Here is a 23,341-nt window from a genome sequence, read left to right as displayed (position 1 = left end):
CCCTACATTATTTTAACAGTAATTAAATAACTACTGCCAATTAATTAAATAGTATCTATTAGATAAATTTAAACTTATCTAATTGCTGTTTTCTATTTTTGTGCACAGTAAAGGTTTTATAGAAAAATTGTAAAGAATAATCAAATTATGAAAATGTTCAATTTTAAAACAGAATTATTTCCTTCTCTCTCTCAAAAAAAAAAAAAAGGACTCAATCTCTTTAGCTGTTAATTATATTCCTGTAAACAGAGTAACCCTTAGGAATTTCTATTTGCTTTATTTCTAATCTGCAAGCCTCACAGCACTCTCATCAAGAACAATGGCATGCACACAGTTCTTAAATTCATTCCGGTTTCCTTCTTCCTTTTTTTTTGTGTGTGTGCTGAACTTCAGCCAAACATTAAATTACCTTGGGAAATAAAAAGTAAAAGAGAAAGAACCACAAAGATGGTATTTAACCTCATTTTATGAGGACATTCAATCTGAATTTAGAGAAAAAGAAAAGAGCTTTTTTAGTGTGAGAAGCATGAGAACTGGAAAGAAGTACAGAGTCTTTCAGACCAGCCTACTTTTTAAAGTTTGTTTTCCGGTAACTATGCTCTTGTTTCTATGCAGGTGAGGTTGTAGGTCAGGTGTGTGTGTGTGTCTATAAATCCACACCCATTTTTAACCAGAAACATCCAGAGTACATTTCCAACAAGAGCACTGGCCAAGTCAGGTAAGCAAGCAAAGTTTCCAGATTACTTAATCAGTGGTCAAGCTTTGCAATATTTAAATAATTACCTTTTGCTATTTAAAAGTGAAGCTTTCAGTAAAGGCTGGGAAAGTGAAATGAATTTTTAATTTTCTTCTTTTACCGAACTGGATTTCCTTTGCTGGTTTCATAGTTTTATCTCCATTTATATTAATGGTATTAGAATAAATTGACGTCAACCACAAAAACGACTCTTTAAAAATTATTCTACAAGTAATAATAGCTCTTCTTTATAGTCTTTTAAGTCTTGTTTTATTTTAAAATATAGGCGCTTATAATATCAGTTACTTATGTTAAATTACTTTTGAAAAATAAAATACTAATGTCAGAAAATGCTAATTGACCAATGTTTATACAACCTAATTTCTGACATATGGTTATATGCCTCCCAAATGCATTTTAAGCTGCTATAGGCCTGTAACCATGCCATATTTATCTGTGTTCCCCCAAGTAGCTTAACCTTGCAACTGATTCTAAAGGACCCTCAGCAATTTACACTGTATTTTACCAAGGAAAGCATTATTTATTCAAAATCTACAATGTACAAGTTGTACTGCTTTGTCACAGAATATATTTAATATCTATTTTATAATTTATCAATGTAAAACCAGAAAACCAAGATTTTTATTTTTTAATTAGAAAGTATTTGACAATAATACATATTTGAAATTTTAAAGAAAAAAATGTTCCCACCTAACCCTAAGCTTGGCAGCTTTAAAATAGAAAAAATGATGAAGTTATGCTTTTTCTTTTTTAAAATGCAGATTCCACCTGCTTGTCTCTGTACCTAACATAGAAAAATCTTTCTAAAGGGTCCTCCAGATTGACTTTTCTTAACTCTTCTTTATATCCAAGATCCCTGGAAGAATTTTAATGACGTTTTGGACCCTATTCCCATGGAAAAGGAACAGGCAGATAAAATTTTGCATGCAATTTCCAGGGGTTTTGAGCCTTTTGTAGCTCATCCACAGGCCTTCGAGAAGCCTGCTGGATTCAGGTTAAGATCCTGTACTAGACGGTTGCTTCAGTTTCTCCACTGCACCTCCCAACCTGTCTAACTAAGGCTGCCTTTGCTGGGTTGGGTTTCATGTTCCAGAGTCAAATGTCCCTGTCCTCTACTAAAATCCACCCTTCCTTTGTTTCAGTCTTTAAAGTACAAGATGACCGAGGCCTTAAGGTACAAGATGATATTCTGAAATGTTTTATGGTTTAATAAGTTATGGAAACTTAAACTGAAATCCTTATCAGACACCATGATCGTTATTTAACAGGGTTTTATATGCCTGGAAAGAAAGGACAGAAGAGGATGGGAGGGGAAAGGAGGGGAAAGGAGGGGAAAGGAGGGGAGAGGAGGGGAAAGGAGGAGAGACGAAAGGAGGCCGGGAGCTGTGGCTCACCGTTGTAATCCCAGCACTTGGGGAAGCTGAAGCAAGTGGATTATTTGAGGTCAGGAGTTTGAGACCAGCCTGCCAACACAGTGAAACCCCCTCTCTATTAAAAATAGAAAAATTATCCAGGTGTGGTGGTACACACCTGTAATCCCAGCTACTCGGGAGACCAAGGCAGGAGACTCACTTGGCTAAGGAAATTTTACTATTTTGGTGATGAATTCAATACTAAATAATGTAAGTCAATAGGAAAGACATCTTAAAGAAACTTTAAATAAATGTGAAGGATATCTGTATATTTATTTTATATTTTGAGGTAAAGTTTCAAAACTGCATGTGCCAACCATTTTCAAATGAGTTTTATATGCTAATGCTGTAACTAAACATCTCACAAGTATTACAGACTTCCTGTAATATATTTATCAAGTGATTTATGACCAGATTCAGATCAGGCCCAACTTTGGACTTTAGTTTTCATCTTAATGTGCAAAGTATAAAAGACTCACATTGAGTTAAGAATTGGTTTGAATGAGAATGTAATCATGGCACATCTACGCTTCTCTATACATATGTCTAATTTATAGTAATATGACAGTATTTTATTTTTATAAAGAGCTGTATTATAAACTGAAGGGCAAAATTCTGAGTAATTGTTGGAAGGATGAGAAAGGTAAGAAACTATAAAGGAACTGAAGGACAAGAATCCTCCATATTCTATTTTTCCTCTGATTTCTATTTTAAGCAATATTTGTTCATGTATAATCTTATCTTGGTATAGAGTCAGAATGTTTTGACCTACTAGATACAGAAGAATCAAAAGGCAAAGAATATTTCTGCATGCTAAAAGCCACTTTATAGTTTACAAGACATTAAAAAACATAATCTTATTTGAGTTTCATCTTGGTGGTGTGAACACTACAGGGCGATTCAGAAGCAGGCTTTGTGTGCCCTCATCCAGCTCTCTTTTAATTATACAGCACTATGCCCAGGATGCACAGAACGTGACTTTTCACCAGCTGAGCATGTATTGAGTTGATTAAGCATTTTAAAAATAAAATGTGAATGAAAATTCTATGTGGTTGGTTATACCATGTCAAACCAAAAAAGCAGAACAGTCTGTCATCACGGTATTGGTCCAACTCTTAGCAAATATCTTCTAATAATAGCTTGAAGTAACTCACTAGATTCTGAGAATTCCTTTCTGTCATCTAGCTTCTTCTGAGAGATTCTCTAGAAGACATGATGCTACACTCAGCTATGGTTCTCTGCCTCTTACTCGTCGCAGTTTCTTCCAACCTTGCCATTGCAATAAAAAAGGAAAAAAGGCCTCCTCAAACACTCTCAAGAGGTGCTGTAATCTCATTTTATTTTCTAAACTCAGTCATTTGGATTGCTTTTTAAAATATCTGGTGTCTTCACTCATGGTCTAATTATAAAACAAATTCAACTAACTGAATGATTTTTGTTGTGTGTGACTTCAAAGTGGATTTTTAAAAACAGAAGGAATCAGTTTATTTTAGGCAGTGAATCAAATCAACTAGCAAACAATAACATAAATTTGCATTATCTTTTGCTGAAATAATGGAGAATTGACTTGCTCTCTATAACTTTGGTAACCAGAGTCCTAGAAAATAATGATGGATTGCTATGTCATATTGGTGTCCTAATAGCAATTTAAGGTTCCTCAAAATTTGCTCCAATTCCCAGTCCTCTATTTCCCAGTCCTCCAAAAAAAAAAATAATAATAATTTGGAATGATTTTATATAAGCCTTCCCAGAAAATTATACTGTACCCCAAACCCTGAGAATTTGGGGTACCCAAGTCTTTGCTATATTGACTCTGGAAGACAGTGGTTTTAGACATAATCAAGGATTGCCATTGGCTACATGTTTAGAAAACATTTCTTTTTGTATTTACTGTTTTACTTTGGCCTAAGCAACAAATACATATTCATCTGTAAAGAAACGTTTTATAAAAGAAAAAATTCTCAACGTTGGTTTCTATATCTTTAAGTAACAGAAGTAGGAACAGAATTATTTGTCCCCACATAGCTATTCAAAATTATCAGTATTACCACCAAGTACTTGACCATTTGTTTGCTCCATTCACATTACCACTGCAAATAGTGGTCAAGTGCCTTGTAGTAATACTGCTAGTTTTGAATAACCATGTGGGAACAAATAATTCTGTTCCTATCTCTGATACATATATATATCATATATATTATAATCATAACATATAAATTATATATATTATATACAATAGTATACATTTATGTTATAATATATAACAAATTATATATAAATATATGCTATAGTTATAGATATATATTATATAATTTCAAATTCTAAAAGATTGACTTGCTTCCCAAGTACATTCATTTCTTAACAGATGTACTGAGTGCCAGCCAAGTGCTCATCAATGTTTACCTAAGCTAATTAACTCTACTTCAGCTTAACAAGCACACAAACTATATACACAGAAAGTCAATATATTTTTGCAAAAGAAATGAATGAAAAAGTTGAAATATTTTCCTAAACATAACTCTATGTCTCTATATAAGCGTAATTGTTGCAAAACAATGAGCTCAGTAGCCTTAAAGTGCCAAAGACTAAACTTAAAGATTTTCCAGGTCTGCATTAAGCAGCACTGTGATAACTGTACCACAAATCATCAACATTCTGTGTGCTCACTTCTAAATATTTATTTAAAACTCTTGTTGAATGTTTTGAAAAATATATTACATTTGTATGCTCTATTTTAAACAACTTAAAGGTTCTGTTATTTCAATTGATAAGAAACTAATTTAACACAGAAGATTACTGATATTAGCTGAGAACACCATTATTGAGAACTGGTTTATATTTGGCAAAGTCTTTTACCATCTATTGCTACATGGTGAACAACGGAGAGAATGAGGCTCAGAATGAATGAAGATTAAAGGTAGGGGTGAGTGGGAGGAGCTTGGATACAGTACACAGAGTAGCATATGGAGCCCCTTAGAGCACAGGGCAGCACCAGTTAAGTAGAGAAGGAAGTAAGAAGAAAAGGAAGATTAATTAGATAAAGGTAGTAGAAGATTCAGGGAGAAAAAAACACATATGCATACAGTGATCCAAGAAAATCCCAACTTCCTTTGAATCAGAATTGCTGAGTACCTAGTCCAGTGCTTGGCAGATAGTAAATACTTAATAAATATATGTTAGATAAATGAATAAAATCTCAAAAGACAAGAAAACATAGCCAGAGACAGAGATAGGGATAGAATTAGAGTAATGAGCAGAAGCCATGAGGTGCATTTAAACTGTACCAGCTTTGACCTATTGTGATTATAACAGAGTATATAAAAAATTATTATAATGCAATATAGCTTTCCTACAGGGCTTTGGAGAATTTTTTGAGAATAGGGATTATATTGCTCTATGTTTGTATTCCCACTGCTTTGTGGAGTAAGTTATGCAGCAGATGTTCCTTTACTGTTTGTGGAACCAAATTGAGCAGGAGCAGAGAACAGAAATTTTCCCCACTGCTAATGCTCCAGCATTGAATGATATTTGCATCAGAAGAGGGAAAATTAAGCAGAGGCCTAGTCTCACTTGCTGTTTTAGAATAACTTTTACTTAATGGAAAATGTGGTGTATAGATATCGCATGTGTTCAACCAAAGTTGGAAAAAGGATCTTTCAGGATTATTACAGAGAGCAAGAGTTCCTGTTAAGATGTGGCATTAAACTAATAAGAGATGTTTTTCAATGTTAAGATTTTAAATCAGGCAAAAAAAAAAAAAACCAAAAACATTGCTGATGAGAATATAAAATGATGTAGCCACTTTAGAAAATAACCTGACAGCTCCTCAAAAAGCTAAATATAGTGTTACCATTTGTTCAGCAGTTCCGCTCCTAGGTGTATACCCAAGATAAATGAAAACATATACCACTCAAAAACTTGTCTATGTATGTTCATAGTGGCATTATTCATAAAAGGGAAAAACTGGAAACAACCCAACTATCCATTAACTGATGAACAAATAAATAAAATGTGGTATATCCATACAATGGAATAATATTTGACCATAAAAAATGAATTAAATAATAATACATGTCACTATATGGATGAACCTTAAAAAGGTTATGCTGAGTGAAAAAATCTAGTCACAAAAGCCTACATATTGTATGATTCCATTTATATGAAAAGTCCAGCATAAGCAAATCTATAGAGACAGAAAGTAGATTAGGGGTTTCTTAGGGCTGTGGCAGTTGAAGAAAATGGGGAGCAGGTGATAGCTAAATGGTATAGAGTTTTTTTTCTGAGGAGATGAAAATGTTCTAAAATTGATTGTGATGATGGTTGCACAACTTTGTATATATACTGAAAAAAGTATACATTTTTTTTCTTTCTTTTTTTTTGGGGGGGGGGGGGGGATGGAGTCTTGCTCTGTTACCCAGGCTGGAGTGCAGTGGTGCAATCTTGGCTCACTGCAACATCCGCCTCCCAGGTTCAAGGGATTCTCCTACCTCAGCCTCCCGAGTAGCTGGGTCTACAGGTGCATGCTACCACACCCAGCTAATTTTTGTATTTTTAGTAGAGACGGGGTTTAACCATGTTGGCTAGGCTGGTCTTGAACTCCTGACCTCAAACGATCCACCCGCCTCGGCCTCGCAAAGTGCTGGGATTACAGGCATGAGCCACCACGGCTGGCCAAAAGTATTCATTTTCAATAGGTGAGTTGTATTGGTGTATTAATTTTATTTCAATAAAGCTGTCACCAGAAAACAAACATGAAAAACAAATAAGCAAAAATCATGGAATCATATTTATCAAATTATTATCATATTTACCATGACATTAAAGCCAGAAACTGTGGTCTGACAACATTTGAAATGTACATGAAAATCTGGGCCCAAACTGACTTCCAAATATTGCTAATTTTCACATTAATTCAGTCTCTCTCATTGATAGACTGAGACACTTCCTGAAAATACTCAGTAATGTTTTTGGAGGTTCTGGGCATTCTTCTCCTTGATGATCTTATTCTTTAATTGCCAATACACATTCCCAAATACTCATACCATTTCTTTAAGGCGAATGGGTTCTCTCTATATTTATTGCTTTCTGTTTTTTCTCTCCATTCTTTTGGGTGCTTCCAAAACACATGTGTTTAATCATGTCTCTCAGCCGTGAAATTCCCACACAAGAATTTTTTCCATGTCAGAATTCAAAGCAAAATTCAGAATTCCCTTATTTCACAATGTATACTGACTTAGAAGAGGTCAGCATCTCTTGGGACCCAAAATAGGAGGGCATTGTAGAGTACAGCCCAAAGGATTCCTAATAATCTTACAAAGTGTGCAAAGATGAACTGTTACTTTCCAAACATTCCTAAAGCCAGAGCTTTTACATTATCCAAAGATGTCCTTTCAATCAGCTCTAATCATAACAACATTTATTAAGCACTTACTGGCTTGAAGGCCATGGGCCTCAAGGTTTGAAATACAGTAGCAAAACCTCAGTACTACAATATAAAGGGAAACCACCTCCATATCTAGTGAAAATTGTGGGTCCTCTGCATCATATATCAGCCAACAGCTTGAAGGCTTAGTTAAATATCTGTAGGTAGATATCTGATTATTAGATACCCATTTCAGAGCTCGTCTCTAGTTCTGGGTTACTGCACTGATTTCTCTCTTCTATTTCAGGATGGGGAGATGACATCACTTGGGTACAAACTTATGAAGAAGGTCTCTTTTATGCTCACAAAAGGTAATATGACTCTCAGCTCATTTTTTTCCTTTTATTTGTAGTAGACTCATAATAATTGTACATATTTATGGAATATAGAGTGATATGCTGATACATGTACACAATGTGTAGTGATCAAATCAGTGTAATTAGCATATGTATCACCTCAAACATTTCTTTTCTTTCTGGTGGGAACACTCAAAATCCTCTCTATTAGCTTTTTAAAAATATACAATAAACTATCGTTAACTGCATGTACCCTATAGTGCTGTAGACTACTTGAACCTATTCCTACTATCTAGCTGTATTTTTGCATCTATTAATCAACCTCTCCTTATTTTTCCAGCTCTGAACCCTTCCCAGCTTCTAATAACCAGAGCTCTACTCTCTACTTCTATTAGTATAACTTTTTCTTAAGCTACCCTATATGAGTCAGAATTCATGGTATTTATCTTTTTAAGTCTGACTTATTTCACTTAACACATCCTCCAGGCTCATTCATGCTGCTGTGAATGAGAGCATTTCATTATTTTTTATGGCTAGGTAATAGTCCACTGTGAATATGTAACACTTTTTCTTTATCCATTCATTCATTGATGTACATTTAGGTTGATTCTATAAATCTTTGCTATTGTGAATAGTGATTCAATAAATATGGAGATGCAGATATCTCTTTAATATACTGATTTTTAAAATAAATACTCAGTAGTAGGAAAGCTGGACCATATGGTAGTTATATTTTTAGTTTTTTGAGAATCCTCTATATGTTTTGCGTAATGGCTGTACTAATTTACATTCCTACCAACAGTGTATAAGAATTCCCTCTTCTCTGCATCCTCACCAGAATTTGTTATTTTTTGTCTTCTTGATAATATCAATTCTAACTGTGGTGGGATAATATCTCATTGTGGTTTGATCTGCCTTTCCCTGATGATTAGAGATGTTGAGAGTTTCTTCACATCCTTGGCCATTTGTGTGTCTTCTTTTGAGAAACGTCTCTTCAGATCTTTTGCCCATTTTAAAATCAAATCATTTGGGAATTTTTGTTGCTGAGTTATTTGAGTTCCCTGTGTATTCTAGATATAAGGCCCTTGTCAAACGAATAGTTTGCAAATAATTTCTCCCATTCTACAGGTTATCCCCTTATTCTTTTGTTTCCTTTGCTGTTCAGACGCTTCTCAGGTGATATAGTACCATTTGTCTATTTTTGTTTTTGTTGCATTTGCTTTTGAAGTGTTACCCATACATTTTTTTTGCTGGGAACAATGTCCTGAAGGGCTTCCCTTATATTTTCTTCTAGGAGTTTTATAGTTTGGGGTCTTACATTCAAGTCTTTAGTTCATTTTGAATTGATTTTTGCATATGGTGAGAGATAGGAGTCTAGTTTCATTCTTCTACATATGAATATTCACATTTTCCAGAACTATTTATTGAAGAGGGTGTCCTTTCCCCAATGCATATTCTTGGCACCTTTGTCAAAAATCAGCTGACTTTAAATATGTGGATTTATTTCTGGGTTTTCTATTCTATTCCATTGGTCTAGGTGTCTGTTTTTATGCCAATACCATGCTGTTTTGTTTACCATAGCTTTGCAGTATATTTTGAAGTCAAGTAGTATGATGCCTGCAGTTTGTTCTTTTCACTCTGTATTGCTTTGAACTATTTGGAGTCTTTTGTGGTTCTATACAAATTTTAAGATTTTTTCTTTGTTTCTGTGAAAAATGTCATTGGAATTTTGATAGAGATTGCATTGAATCTGTAGATGTCTTCCGATAGTATGGTCATTTTAGCAAAATTCATTCTTTCAATCCATGGCATGGGATGTCTTTCCATTTTTGGTGTTCTCTTCAATTTCTTTCATCAATGTTTTATAGTTTTTCTTGTAGGGATCGTTCACCTCCTTGGTTAATATAGTCCTAGGGGTATGTGTATGTGTGTGTGTGAGTGCGTGTATGTGTGTGTGGTTTTTGTTTGTTTGTTGTTTTTTTGAGATGGAGTCTCACTCTGTCGCCCAGGCTGGAGTATAGTGATGCGATCTCAGCTTGCTGCAACCTCCACCTCCCAGGTTCCAGTGATTCTCCTGCCTCAACCTCCTGAGTAGCTGGGATTACAGGCACATGCCACCATGTCCAGCTAATTTTTTATTAGTAGTAGAGACAGAGTTTCACCATGTTGGCCAGGCCAGTCTTGAACTCTTAATCTCAGGTGATCCGCCCACCTCAACCTCCCAAAGTGCTGGGATTGCAGGCATTAGCCACCACGCCCGGCCTTTCTGTGGTTATTGTAAATAGCACTGCTTTCTTATTTCTTTTTTTCAGCTAGTTTGTTATTGTTGTATAGAAATGCTACTGATTTTGCATGTTGATTTTGCATCCTCCATTCTCCGTTAATTTTAGCAGTTCATATAGATACCTCATAGAAGAATCAAAAGAAGGCATTTTAGTTTTCAAAAGGATGCCACAAGTATTTGCTCTGCTATTGTATGCCAGTGGGACTAATAGTTGCTGTTAGAATGCATTTTATAAACGAAAGCTCTAAATACCTGTGTATTAATGAATGTATTACTCAATCAAGCTTTTGAATATGTTGTATAAACAAAGTAGTATTACTTATTAGGCATTACACAGGCTTAAATAGAAAACAGGTATAGGGCAGCAGTTCTAAGCCCTGCCTGTTTGAATATCAGAGCAATTTGAGTAGCTTTTTTAAAAATCCAGATTTATAATTAATCAGTCAAGTATTCCTTGAATGCCCACTGCTATGTGCCAGACACTGTTTTAGGTTCAATGACCAAGTATGATACTGTTTTTATTCTTAAAGGCCTACTGAGTCTTTGGGAATAAAGCTGAGAAACATATTATTAAATTAATGAAATATCTAAAGAACATTCTATTGCAATACTCTTTAAAGATGAAGAAAGATTTCAAATTAACTATTGTTTCAATATTGGACAAGTATTAGAAAAGAAAGAAGTCTACAGAAGAATCTCACTTCCAAATATCAGTGTAACAAACAAACAACATATTAGTAAGGAGCACCAGCAGAACATCTGAAAAATACACCCTGATAAATTAAGGTTTGGTCTGATAATGCCAGGGTGGTTTAGGATTAAGAAATGTACTAATTAAAATAATTTAATATTTATAAGGAGACAATCCATACAAGTATCTCTCATCTCCATAAATTCTGAAAATGCATTAATAGAATAAAACATCTATATTTGAATTTTTAAGACTTTGCATTTGATAATATTAATTTCTTTAAATTAACCCTAACAAAGAAATAGCATCCCAACAGTAGCAACAACAACAACAAAAATAAACACATTACGCTTACTGGGAAAACAGATAGAAGTGTCCCATTAAAGTGCAGATAAGACAAGTACATGTACAATCACAACAATTACTAACATTTTTCTGGAGGTACTAACTAATGCAAGTATAGGAGGAAACAGTAGAGAATGTAGAAAGGAAAAGTTAAAAGTATCTTTATTTGCAAATGATAATTTATATACCTGAAAAACTTTAAAAATTTAAATGTTCAGAATAACAAAAATTCTGTTGAATTCGATGGGAATACACTGATATTTAAAAACTGACTGTATTTATATATAGAAAAACACATCCAAAAAAACTTGCAGAATACCTCATTTACAATGACAAAGAAGGAAATACTCCAGAATAAACTTGACAGAAGATGTGCAAAATCCGTATGAACCTAAATACACTGAAAAGAAAAAAGAAATTTCCAAACCAATGTCAGTGCATATTATATTCTTGGATTGCAAGACTTAACATCATAAAAATGCCAATTCTCTCTATACTTAAAAACTTTTTAAGATGATCACAATAAATTGCGATAAGATTTTTTTAAAAGATAATTCTAAAATTGAAATTAAAAAATAGACATGAGTAGTTAGGATAGTTAGGAACATTCTGAAAAGACAGCAATAAGGATTAGGCCTTAATCATTATTAAACACTTTACAAAGCAATAATAAACAGTGTGTTACTTGTAAATAAACAAAACATAATAAAAGTATAGAAATAAAACTTTGAATGTAAATGGATTTGGACCTCCAGTCCAAAGACATAGAGTGACTCAATAGATTAAAAAACCGATTCTCCCTGCCCCCTGGGAAAAAAAAAAAAAAAAAAAAAAACCCTCACAAGACCCAGCTATAGGCTCAAGTGATCCTCCTGCCTCAGCCTCTCAAGTAGCTGGGACTTCAAATGTGTGCCACCACACGGGCCAATTTTTGTACTTTTGGTAGAGACAGGGTTACACCATGTTGCCCAGACTAGTCTCAAACTCTTAAGCTCAAGCAATCCTCCCACCTTGGCCTCCCAAAGTGCTGGGATTACAGGCATGAGCCACCATGCTGGGCCTCACTTCACCTTGAAGGATGCTTATTAACTGCAGTTGAAAGGATCAAAAAATATATCCTATACAAATGGAAACAAAACAAACCAAAAAAAAAGTAGCTACACTTACATCAGACAAAACAGACTTTAAGTCAAAAAATGTAAACAGAAACAAAGAAGGTCATTATATAATAACAAAGAGATTAATTTACCAAGAAGGTATAACAATTATAAATATATATTCATCTAACATCACAGTACCTAAATACATATATCAGATATTAATAGATCTGAAAAGAGGGATAGATTACAACACAACAATAGTAAGGGACTTCAATACCCCACTTTCAACAATGAACAGATCATCCAAAAAGTCAATAAGGAAACACTGGACTTGAACTACACTTTAGGCCAAATTGACCTAACAAACATATACAGAGCATTTAATCAAACAGCAAGAGAAGATACATTCTCAATAGCATAGGGACTATTTTTTAGAACAGATCACATGATAGACCGCAAAACAAGTCTAACAAATGTGAGAAGACTGAAATTATATCAAGTATCTTTTCTGACCATCAACACATGAATTGATAAAATATGGTATATGTACACAACAAAATACTATTTAGCCATTGGAAAGAAGGAAATTCTGAATAGGTATCCAAAGAGCCTGTCTCCTTTGATGCTCACAATTCACTTAAAATTAAAGCAGTATTTAAAAATCATTCTATATACCCAGACATTAGTCTGGGCAATGATTTTTTTTTTATATGACCTCAAAAACATGGGAAACAAAAGCAAAAATAGACAAGTGAGATTACATCAAACTAAAAAGCTTCTGTACAGCAAAGGAGACAATAACAGAGTGAAGAAATAACCAACAGAATAGAAGACAATATGTGAAAGCCCTACATCTGAAAAGAGGCAAATATGTAAGGAACTCAACTCAATAACAAAACAAAAATGGAATTTGTGTTTTAAAAATGGACAAAAGACCTAAATAGACATTTCTTAAAAGAAGACATACAGGCTGGGCGCTGTGGCTCACACCTCTAATCCCAGCACTTTGGGAGGCCAAGGCGGGCAGATCACTTGGGGTCGAGAGTCCGTGACCAGCCTAATCAACATGGAGAAACCCCATCTCTACTAAATATTCAAAATTAGCCAGGCATGGTGGTGCATGCCTGTAATCCCAGCTACTCGGGAGGCTGAGGCAGGAAAATCAATGAACCTAGGAGGCAGAGGTTGTGGTGAGCCGAGATCGCACCGTTGCACTCCAGCCTGGGCAACAAGAGCAAAACCTCCATCTCAAAAAAAAGGAGACAAACAAAGGGCCAACAGGTAGATGAAAACAATACTTAACATCACTAATCATCAGGGAAATGCAAATTAACTCCACAATGAAATACCACCTCACTCCTTTTAGAAAGGCTATTATCCAAAAGATGAATAATAGCAAGTGTTGGCAAGAATGTGGAGAAAAGAGAACCCTTTTACACTGTTGGTGGGAATGTAAATTAGTACAGCCATTATGGAAAGCATAATGTATGGAGATTACTCAAAAAATTAAAAATAGAACTACCATATGATCCAGTAATTCCCTGCTGGGCATATATCAAAAAGATAAAATCGGTATGTCTAAGAGATATCTGCACTCCCATGTTCACTGACATTTGCAACAACACAGAAGAACCTGGAGGACGTTATGGTGAGTGAAACAAGCCAGATACAGGAACACAAATGTCACATAATCTCACATGTGTAATCTAAAAAAGTCAAACTCATAGAAACAAAGGAAAATGGTGGTTACTAGAATCTGGGGGTGAGGATAGGGAGTTCTTGCTCAAAGGACACATTATTCAGTCAAGTGAAATAAGTTTTAGAGATCTGTTGCATATTGTGGGAATAATAGTTAAAAACAATATATTTTATACTTGAAAGTTGCTGAGAGTAAATTTTAAATATTCTCACCACAAAAAATAAGTATATGAGGTGATGCATATGTTAAATAGCTTGATTTAACCACTGCACAATATACATATATCAAAACAGCATGCCATACACCATAAATGTACACAACTTTTACTTGTCAAATAAATAAGTAAATCGATTATTGATCATTGACAAACTCCATAGATAAATAGATACTACAGGAAATTTTTAATACAGGAAGTGGTATTTTAAATCAGGAAGAGGGGAGACAGGTTACATAATAATTAGTGTCAGAGAGAAGTTGATAGCCATCTGGGAAAAACAAATAAATTTGTATCCATATCTCACATTTATGCAGAAATAAATTAGAAAGATATAATCATGAAAATTAAATCATTAAGGTGCTAGAAGATACTACTGCAAAATTTTATTTCTTTAAATGCTTGGAATAGGGGAGAGCCAAGATTATAGTGAGGCAAGAATGATACCTGGGATACAAAAATAAAGCCTCTAATTTTAGTCTTCTAGATGCTTCCCTGGCCTCGTGCTAGTCCTGTCTGCTAGGCTTGAGCATAACCAAAGAAAAGGAGAAGAGAAAAGAAAAAGTCTGAAAGAAATGACTAATATTTTCAATTACACGGAATTTTCTGCATAACCAAAACCTTACAGTAAACAAAGGAAAAATATTTTTTAAATGGAAAACTGCAGCACATATTAAAAGGGTGACTTTCTCTAATATACAATATACTCCATATTAATAAGAAAAAAGTTAACAAGTCAACAGAAAAAAATGAGAAAAGAATATGAAAGTTCACAGAATAGAAAAATAAGTAACTCAAATATACAAGATTGACTATTTTTTATAAGAAAGACAAACCACATTCATTTCCCTCTTTTCACCTGTTGGATTAAAAACAATTTAAACTAATAACCAGCTTTAGTGAGAATAGCGAAAACAACTACTGCTCACACTACCAGAGAGAATATGAACTGGTACAGCTTCTATGGAGAGTATATATCAGAATTATAAATGCACACACTCTTTGACCCAGAAATTCTACTTCTGGAAATGTATTCGCAAACATACCCATCTATGTGCAAAATCAATTTTAAAAAAACAGCATGGTCTCTCCCTTCAGGAATCTGGCATCTTCAGGAACAGTTACCAGCTTTTTAAAGGAGGTGAATTTAGTTTAATGTACTACAGGTCCTATACTATGGATGGGAACTATTACAGCTTATAATGTCAAAAACTTTTCTTAGACCAAAGGTATCTCCCACAAAGGTAACAGACTGGATGACCCATCTTTCAATGATTTTCTAGAGTGTAGAGTCATCTCTACTATTACTGCCACATCATTAGGTGTGAATAACCGAAGTCATAAAGAAAAAATGAGCCTTCTACATCAGAAAGTAGGATTATTTCCAGCTAGAAAAATAGGAAGTCTATTTTCCTTAGAACAGATTTATGGTTTAGAAAATTCAAAAGACTATCTGTCAGAAAATGAATCATGGGTAGATAAATATAAACCAGAAACTTAGCATGAACTTACTGTGCATAAAAAGAAAATTGAAGAAGTTGAAACCTGGTAAAAAGCTCAAGTCTTAGAAAGGCAACCAAAACAGGATGGATCTATTTTATTAATAACAGGTCCTCCTGGATGTGGAACAACAACTACCAAAAAAATACTATCAAATAAGCATGGTATTCAAGTATAAGTGGATTAATCCAGTTTTACCAGACTTCCAAAAAGATGATTTCAAGGAAATGTTTCATACTGAATCAAGCTTCTGTATGTTTCCCTATCAGTCTCAGATAGCAGTTTTCAAAGTTTCTACAAAGAGCAACAAAGTATAACAAGTTACACATGCTTACCGATCCATCTGAGAGCTGATAAGAACATAATTCTGGTTGAAGATTTACCTAACCAGTTTTATCGGGATTCTCATACTTTACATGAAGTTCTAAGGAAGTATGTGAAGATTGATCGATGTCCTCTTACATTTATAATCTCTGACAGTCTCAGTGGTGATAATAATCAAAGTTTCTTGTTTCCCAAAGAAATTCAGGAAGAGTGTTCTATCTCAAATATTAGTTTCAACCCTGTGGCACCAACAATTATGACGAAATTTCTTAATCGAATAGTGAGTATAGAAGCTAACAAGAGTGGAGGAAAAATTACTGTTGCTGACAAAACTTCTCTAGAGTTGCTCTGTCAAGGATGTTCTGGTGATATGAGAAGTGCAATAAACAGCCTCCAGATTTGTTCTTCAAAAGGGGAAAACAACGTATGGCCAAGGAAAAAAAGAATGTCTTTAAAATCGAGTGCTGTGCTGTCAAAATCAAAACGAAGAAAAAAACCTGACAGGGTTTTTGAACATCAAGAGGTCCAAGCTATTGGTGGCAAAGATGTTTCTCTGTTTCTATTCTGATCTTTGAGGAAAATCCTATACCATAAAAGAGCATCTTTAACAGAATTAGACTCATCTCGGTTGCCCTCTCATTTATCAGAATATGAACGGGATACATACTTGTTGAACCTGAGGAGGTAGTAGAAATGTCACACATGCCAGGAGACTTATTTAATTTATATCTTCACCAAAACTACATAGATTTCTTCATGGAAACTGATGATATTGTGAGAGCCAGTGAATTTCTAAGTTTTGCAGATATCCTCAGTGGTGACCGGAATACACACTCTTTACTCAGGAAATATAGGACAGCTATAGCTACGAGAGGTGTGATACATTCCAACAAAGCCCGAGGATATGCTCATTGCCAAGGAGGAGGATCAAGTTTTTGACCCTTGCACACAACCCAGTGGTTTCTAATAAATAAAAAGTATCGGGAAAATTGCCTGGCAGCAAAAGCACTTTTTCCTGACTTCTGCGCACCAGCTTCATGCCTCCAAACTCAGCTACTGTCATACCTTGCTCTACTAACCATTCCGATGAGAAATCAAGCTCAGATTTCTTTTATCCAAGATATTGGAAGGCTCCCTCTGAAGCAACACTTTGGAAGATTGAAAATGGAAGTCCTGACTGACAAGGAACATGGAACGATCGACCCTGACAGTGGAGATGAAGCCCAGCTTAATGGAGGGCATTCTGCAGAGGAATCTCTGGGTGAACCCGCTCAGGACACAGAGCCAGAAACCTGGTCTCTTCCTCTGAGTCAGAATAGTGCCAGTGAACTGCCTGCCAGCCAGCCTCAGCCCTTTTCAGCCTAAGGAGACATGGAAGAAAACATAATCATAGAAGACGATGAGAGTGATGGGACATAGAAACCAGCCTGCCAATCCGATTGCTACTTCACAGATTCATTTTTGTTTCATTCAGTGGTACTTCAGCAGAGTTAATATGCTTCTCTGATGAATTACACAACAGTTTGTTAATTCTGCGTTCTCGTAGTATTTCATCACGAGAAACTAACTATTCTGTCATCTTGAAGTAAATAGAAGATCAAGCCTTCAAATAATCTCTGAATGTTTTTCTGTAGGATCTATTAAATCTGTGAGTGGTTGAAGATCAAGCCTTCAAATAATCTCTGAATGTTTTTCTGTAGGATTTATTAAATCTGTGAGTGGTTTAAGGAGAGGTCAGTGTGTAAAAAGTGTGTTTGAACATTATGCCAAATATCAAAATGTGAAGGACTAATTCAGAATGCAAAAACGTTATGGCAGGTTGTAAATATGAACTATACAAGAGTTTAGTATGCAATTATGAGTGTAAGGAAACTGTGTGCCTTAAAAAAAAAAGCATGTTTACCAAATAAATGTACAAATGTAAATGTTTAGGAACAATCTAAATACAAGAGATTGGAAACAATTTAAATATCCATCTTTGGGGGGACTAATAAGATAAAATATATTCATATAATAGAATATAATATAAAAGAACAGTGGCATATCTAAGATATGTTATATTTTAAAAGCAAAATATAGATACTTGTGTGCTAGTATTTTTGTTTTTTAAAATGAAATACATGCACATAAATATGAACATGCATCTGGGTATATGCAATATATATACATATTCATATAGATTTTCAGTTATATGACCTGAAAACCTCTGGGAGAAAATATAAAGAAAAGTAATACAGCATAGTTAGAGAAGCCAGCAGTAGGAGGAAGAATTTTTATCTTTTTCACTTTTTTATGGTTAAAATCAAAATGACCCCCCAAAAATGTATTAACTAGGAAACTCCCACTTACGTTGTCTGTACATTCTACAATGTGCAAGAATGAAAGGATATGAAAATAGTCAAATATTAATAGCTTTTTTATAAAACCTTTTTTAAAAACTAAATTTAAAAATCTTTAACTTTCCTGAAATCTTATACTAAGTGTTCATTGGAAATGAATACATTGTTCATAATATCTCTTTATCTCTGGATACGCAATTGATTTTCTCTAACCGCACTATAGAGTACATAAGAATTACCTAATAACCTTGTTAAACTACAGATGCCTGACACCACCCCTCACCCCAAAGATTCTGATTTGAGTGGGTCTGGGATGAAGCCTTTGGTTTTTTGTTTGTTTGTGTGAGACAGAGTCTCGCTCTGTCACCTAGGCTGGAGTGCGGTGGTGCCATCTTGGCTCATTGCAACCTCACCTCCTGGGTTCAAGTGATTCTCATGTCTCAGTCTCCAGAGCAGCTGGGACTACAGGCTCATGCCACCACGACCAGCTAATTTTGGAATGGAGCCTTTGCTAATTTTGGAATGGAGCCTTTGAATTTAAGTTCCTAATAAGCTACCTAGTGATACTGATACTGTCAGTTCTGGGGCCACAAATAGAGTAACACTGCTGTTGACTACAGTGCTATGATTTGTAAATCTGAGTTACTACTGTAAGTCTTATTGAAACTAATAAAACTTCAAATCTAACTCCACTGTATGTTTTGACTCAATGTTAATCATTTGACTTAATTCCATACTTTCTTTGTTTAGTAAGAAGCCATTAATGGTTATTCATCACCTGGAAGATTGTCAATACTGCCAAGGTAATTTTAGCCCCTGAGCTCTTATTATAATACATAATATTTCCAATATAAAATAGGAAAAGTGACCTGGTAATAATAGCTAAGAAGGCACTCAGCAAATCTCATTAAACAAAAATTGGACAACTGCCAGAGTACCATCATTTTACTGAAGTGCTTAAAGACCACAATGATTGTTACCAATCTACTGAACATTTCTATTATATCCCCTTGGAAATTAGATATTCCTCTTCTTCCCATGAAAAGAAAGGGGTGAGCTGAGAGGGTGGAGAAACACTGAAAGAAAAAAGTTGTTGTCTTAACCAATGAGTCAATGAGTTACATAAAATTATAAAACTAGTGTCTTCACTGTGATTATCCTTTGATGTCTCCTTGAACAGACTGTCTCTCATTGCTTTCCAATGAGGGACAAAGTGGCAATAGGCCAATGAACTATTAATATTTACACCTCAGTTATATATGCAAACAAATGCTAAATATTAGCTTTATTTTGCCATGCTACATTAAAGTTCTCTTGATCCTTAAAACTAACTGACAATTTTGTTTTCCCCTACAGCACTAAAACAAGTATTTGCCCAAAATGAAGAAATACAAGAAATGGCTCAGAATAAGTTCATCATGCTAAACCTTATGGTACATAAACTTTATGATGTTTTCTTAATATTATAATTTCATGGAAAATTTGAATCCCCTTTTTTTTTTTCTTTTTTCTTTTTTTTTTTTTTTTTTTAGATGGAGTCTCGTTCTGTCGCCCAGGCTGGAGTGCAGTGGCGCGATCTGGGTTCACAGCAACTTCAGCCTCCCTGGTTCAAGTTATTTCTCCTGTCTCAGCCTCCCGAGTAGCTGAGACTACAGGCACCTGCCACCATGCCCAGCTGATTTTTATATTTTTAGGAAAGATGGGGTTTCACCTTGTTGGTTAGGCTGGTCTCAAACTCCTGACCTCAAGTGATCCACCCGCCTCAGTCTCCCAAAATGCTGGGATTACAGGCATGAGACACCACACCCGGCCTTTTTTTCTATTTTTAAAGCACAAAGAGCTAAATGTTGGTTAATAGAGGAAGTTATGTGGAATTATAAAAGGCCAAAATAGAATTTACTGACAGTCTACTTCACACAAAATCATCTTGAAACTATCAAAAACAAACGAATCCAATAACATTGTTTTTTTTTTTCTTCTGCTAGCATGAAACCACTGATAAAAATTTATCACCTGATGGGCAATATGTGCCTAGAATCATGTTTGTAGGTATGTATGTGATCTCATTTCATCAGATCTACAAAATTAGTAGAAGTCAGCATTCTTGCTTTTATTTTCAAATGCTGGTTCAAGCACTATTCTTTTTAAAGAGAAGTCATTTCTAATCCAATCAATATCAGCTCTTGTCAGTTCTACAACCAAAATCCACTATCTCTGCAATTTGAAAATTTTAAATATTTTTTCAAAACACGTATGCTATTAAATCTATATCCCAATGTACTTTCAATATAGTGCCCCAGACTAGATTGACTTAGATCTATGACACACTAAAAGGAGAATTCAGGTTAATTCATCATGAACTGACATGTATGAAAACTAATTTTGCTTATAAATTTGCTTGACATTTGTTTTAGATTAAGAAACAAAAATGATTTTAACAACGTTTTATGGATGTAGCCAGAGGCCATTATCCTAAGCAAATTAACACAGAAACAGAAAACCAAAGAGTGCATGTTCACACGTATAAATAGGAGCTAAACACTGGTTACACATGGACATAAAGAGGGGAACAATAGACAATAGGAACTCCAAAACAAGGGAAGGAGGGAGGGGGCCAAAGGGTGAAAAACTAACTGTTGGGTACTATGTTCAGTATTTGGGTGTTGGGTTCATTTGAAGCCCAAACTTCAGCATCACACAATATATCTATGTAGCAAACTTGCACACATAACCCCCAAATATAAAATAATAATAATAAAATTTTTACAAGAGTGGAAAAAAAGAACATGCTAAATTATACTTTAGTGACTCGGTTTTTTTCTTGACAGACCCTTCTTTAACAGTCAGAGCTGATATAGTTGGAAGATATTCTAACAGATTGTACACATATGAGCCTCAGGATTTACCCCTATGTAAGTATTCACAAACAATCTGAAACAGTGGTCATAGCTGACCCCTGACTGTTAGTTAAGGGACAATGATGCCCTACATCAGTGCTTCTCCACAAACGGTGCTATCTACACACCAGAATCACTGAGGCTAGTGGTGGTGTTTAAAATGCCAACTTCTGGCTCCCACCAAAATCAGAATTTTGGGGGTAGCTCAGAATCTATTTTAACAGGGATGCCTAAGGGCTTTTATGATTACTAAATTCTGAGATCACTAAAAAGAATATAGTACCCATTAAAATGACAGAAACTTGAGACAGTCCATTCTCCTAGTATCAAAGATCTCATGTGATTTCCTCAAATGATAGTAAAATCATTTCATCTTTCTTTAATGCCTATAAGCAAGGAGGTACAGTCTTACTTAGGACTTTAATCCTCTCTCTCTTTTTTTCTTTTTTTCGTAGAGACAGGGTCTTGGTATGTTTCCCAGGCTGTTCTCAAACTCCTGGCCTCAAGTGATCCTGCCACCTCAGCCTCCCAAAATGCTGGGATTACAAGCATGACCTACCATGCCTGGCCAAATCTATTTTTTACAACATTCATTGTCAACCACATTTAGTAAGACAACTGTGCCTGTAAGATCTAGCAATACTAATACAAAATGATCCATTAAAAAATAAAAGAGGTATTCCTCAAAACTCCTCTAATGAAATTATTCAACATAAAGTTGACCAACCAGTTCTCAATGGTCTAATCCCTAAATTTACATGTATACTTTTAGCATATTCCTTAATGTCACAGATGAATTCTCAAGTTTTCAAAGCTATTGGGTCAATTTCAGGTTCTAGAGTTAATAGACCATAGCATTTGTACTTTCATTTGTTAATAGCATAATATATATTAACTCTTATTTCAGTGATAGAAAACATGAAGAAAGCATTAAGACTTATTCAATCAGAGTTATAAGGGATGATGGAAAAATGCCTTCACTTCGAAGAAGTCAAATTGAATGAAGAAAACCTCTGGCACATTGACAAATATTAAATGTGCAAGTATATAGATTTTGTAATATTACTGTTTAGTTTTTTAATGTGTTTGCAATAGTGTTATTAAAATGAATGTTTTTTAAATCTGAGACTGACAATATAGTTTTATTTCTGCGTCATCAGTAGCAAAGAAAGCCTGCCAGGAGTTATAGTGGAGACAGGAGGACCTAAATAAGAGGTACCTATACGGTTTGTCTCTATTTCTTCACCACTCCTTCACTCCATCAACTAATCTAATTTTATTTTTAATTTTCTAATTTTTTTTTTTTTTTTTTTTTTTGTAGAGATGCAGTCTCACTATGTTGCCAAGGCTGGTTTCGAACTGGGCTCAAGCAATCCTCCAATCTCAGCACTCAAGCCTGCCAGAGTGCTGAGATTATAGGCCTGAGCCACTGTTCCTGGTCCAACCACCAACTAATCTAATTTTAATTCTGTCTCCTCCACTGTACCATACCTGCCAACCCAGGTCATAAATGATCTCCATGTTACCAAAAAAAGTAGATAAATCTCTGCCCACTTGTGATTTTAACTTTTAGCTACATATTTCAGCATTAACCACTTACTTCTTATCTTACTTTACACTAAGACAGACATTTAAAACCTAATTATATTTTTAAAATTCAACTACATTTATTTATTTATTTGAGACAAAGTTTTGCTCTGTTGCCCAGGCTCGAGTGGAATGGTGCAGTCTTGGCTCACTGCAACGTCTGTGCCCCCGCCGCCACCCGTTCAAGCAATTCTCCTGCCTCAACCTCCCAAGTAGCTGGGATTACAGGTGTGTACCACCACATCTGGCTAATTTTTGTATTTTTAATAGAGACAGGGTTTCACCATGTTGGCCAGGCTGGTCTGAAACTCCTGACCTCAGGTGATCCACCTGCTTCAGCCTCCCAAAGTGTTGGGGTTACAGGCCTGAGCCACTGCATCCAGCTACATGTTTTTCTTAATTAGTGGGTAGATACTTTAAAACTTCTAATAATTTTAAGAAAAGTGTAACTACTTCAGGAAAATTGAAGAATTC

The 23,341-nt window shown here is 34.9% G+C and overlaps 1 protein-coding gene and 1 pseudogene across 2 annotated transcripts; both read left to right on the top strand.

Annotated features, from left to right (window-relative positions):
* Window positions 1-678: 678 nt before the first annotated feature.
* On the top strand, window positions 679-22,413 carry AGR3 (anterior gradient 3, protein disulphide isomerase family member). Of its 2 annotated transcripts, none has more exons than XM_010357659.2 (8): window positions 679-718; window positions 3,355-3,490; window positions 7,839-7,902; window positions 19,134-19,186; window positions 19,740-19,816; window positions 20,369-20,432; window positions 21,212-21,295; window positions 22,188-22,413. In XM_010357659.2, the coding sequence occupies exons 2-8, from the start codon at window positions 3,382-3,384 to the stop codon at window positions 22,235-22,237; spliced, it is 501 nt and encodes a 166-aa protein (XP_010355961.1). In that variant the 5' UTR covers window positions 679-718; window positions 3,355-3,381; the 3' UTR covers window positions 22,238-22,413. The 2 variants fall into 2 exon arrangements, with proteins under 2 accessions (XP_010355961.1, XP_010355962.1); XM_010357660.2 differs by lacking the exon at window positions 679-718 and adding an exon at window positions 1,901-1,931 and having other exon boundaries at window positions 22,188-22,412.
* On the top strand, window positions 15,423-17,463 carry LOC104657793 (annotated as a pseudogene).
* Window positions 22,414-23,341: the final 928 nt, after the last annotated feature.

The sequence above is a fragment of the Rhinopithecus roxellana genome, chromosome 6 (assembly GCF_007565055.1).
Source record: "Rhinopithecus roxellana isolate Shanxi Qingling chromosome 6, ASM756505v1, whole genome shotgun sequence".
In the NCBI taxonomy this organism is placed as follows: domain Eukaryota; kingdom Metazoa; phylum Chordata; class Mammalia; order Primates; family Cercopithecidae; genus Rhinopithecus; species Rhinopithecus roxellana.
Note: the sequence above shows the minus strand (reverse complement) of the source record. Positions and strands in the feature narration are given on the sequence as shown.

Coding starts and splice junctions, on each gene's coding strand:
- AGR3 (XM_010357659.2), top strand. CDS start 3,382: ATGATGCTACACTCAGCTATGGTTCTCTGCCTCTTACTCGTCGCAGTT. Junction 19,817..20,368: donor TCATCATGCTAAACCTTATG/GTACATAAACTT, acceptor TTCTTCTGCTAG/CATGAAACCACTGATAAAAA. Junction 20,433..21,211: donor GCCTAGAATCATGTTTGTAG/GTATGTATGTGA, acceptor TTTTCTTGACAG/ACCCTTCTTTAACAGTCAGA.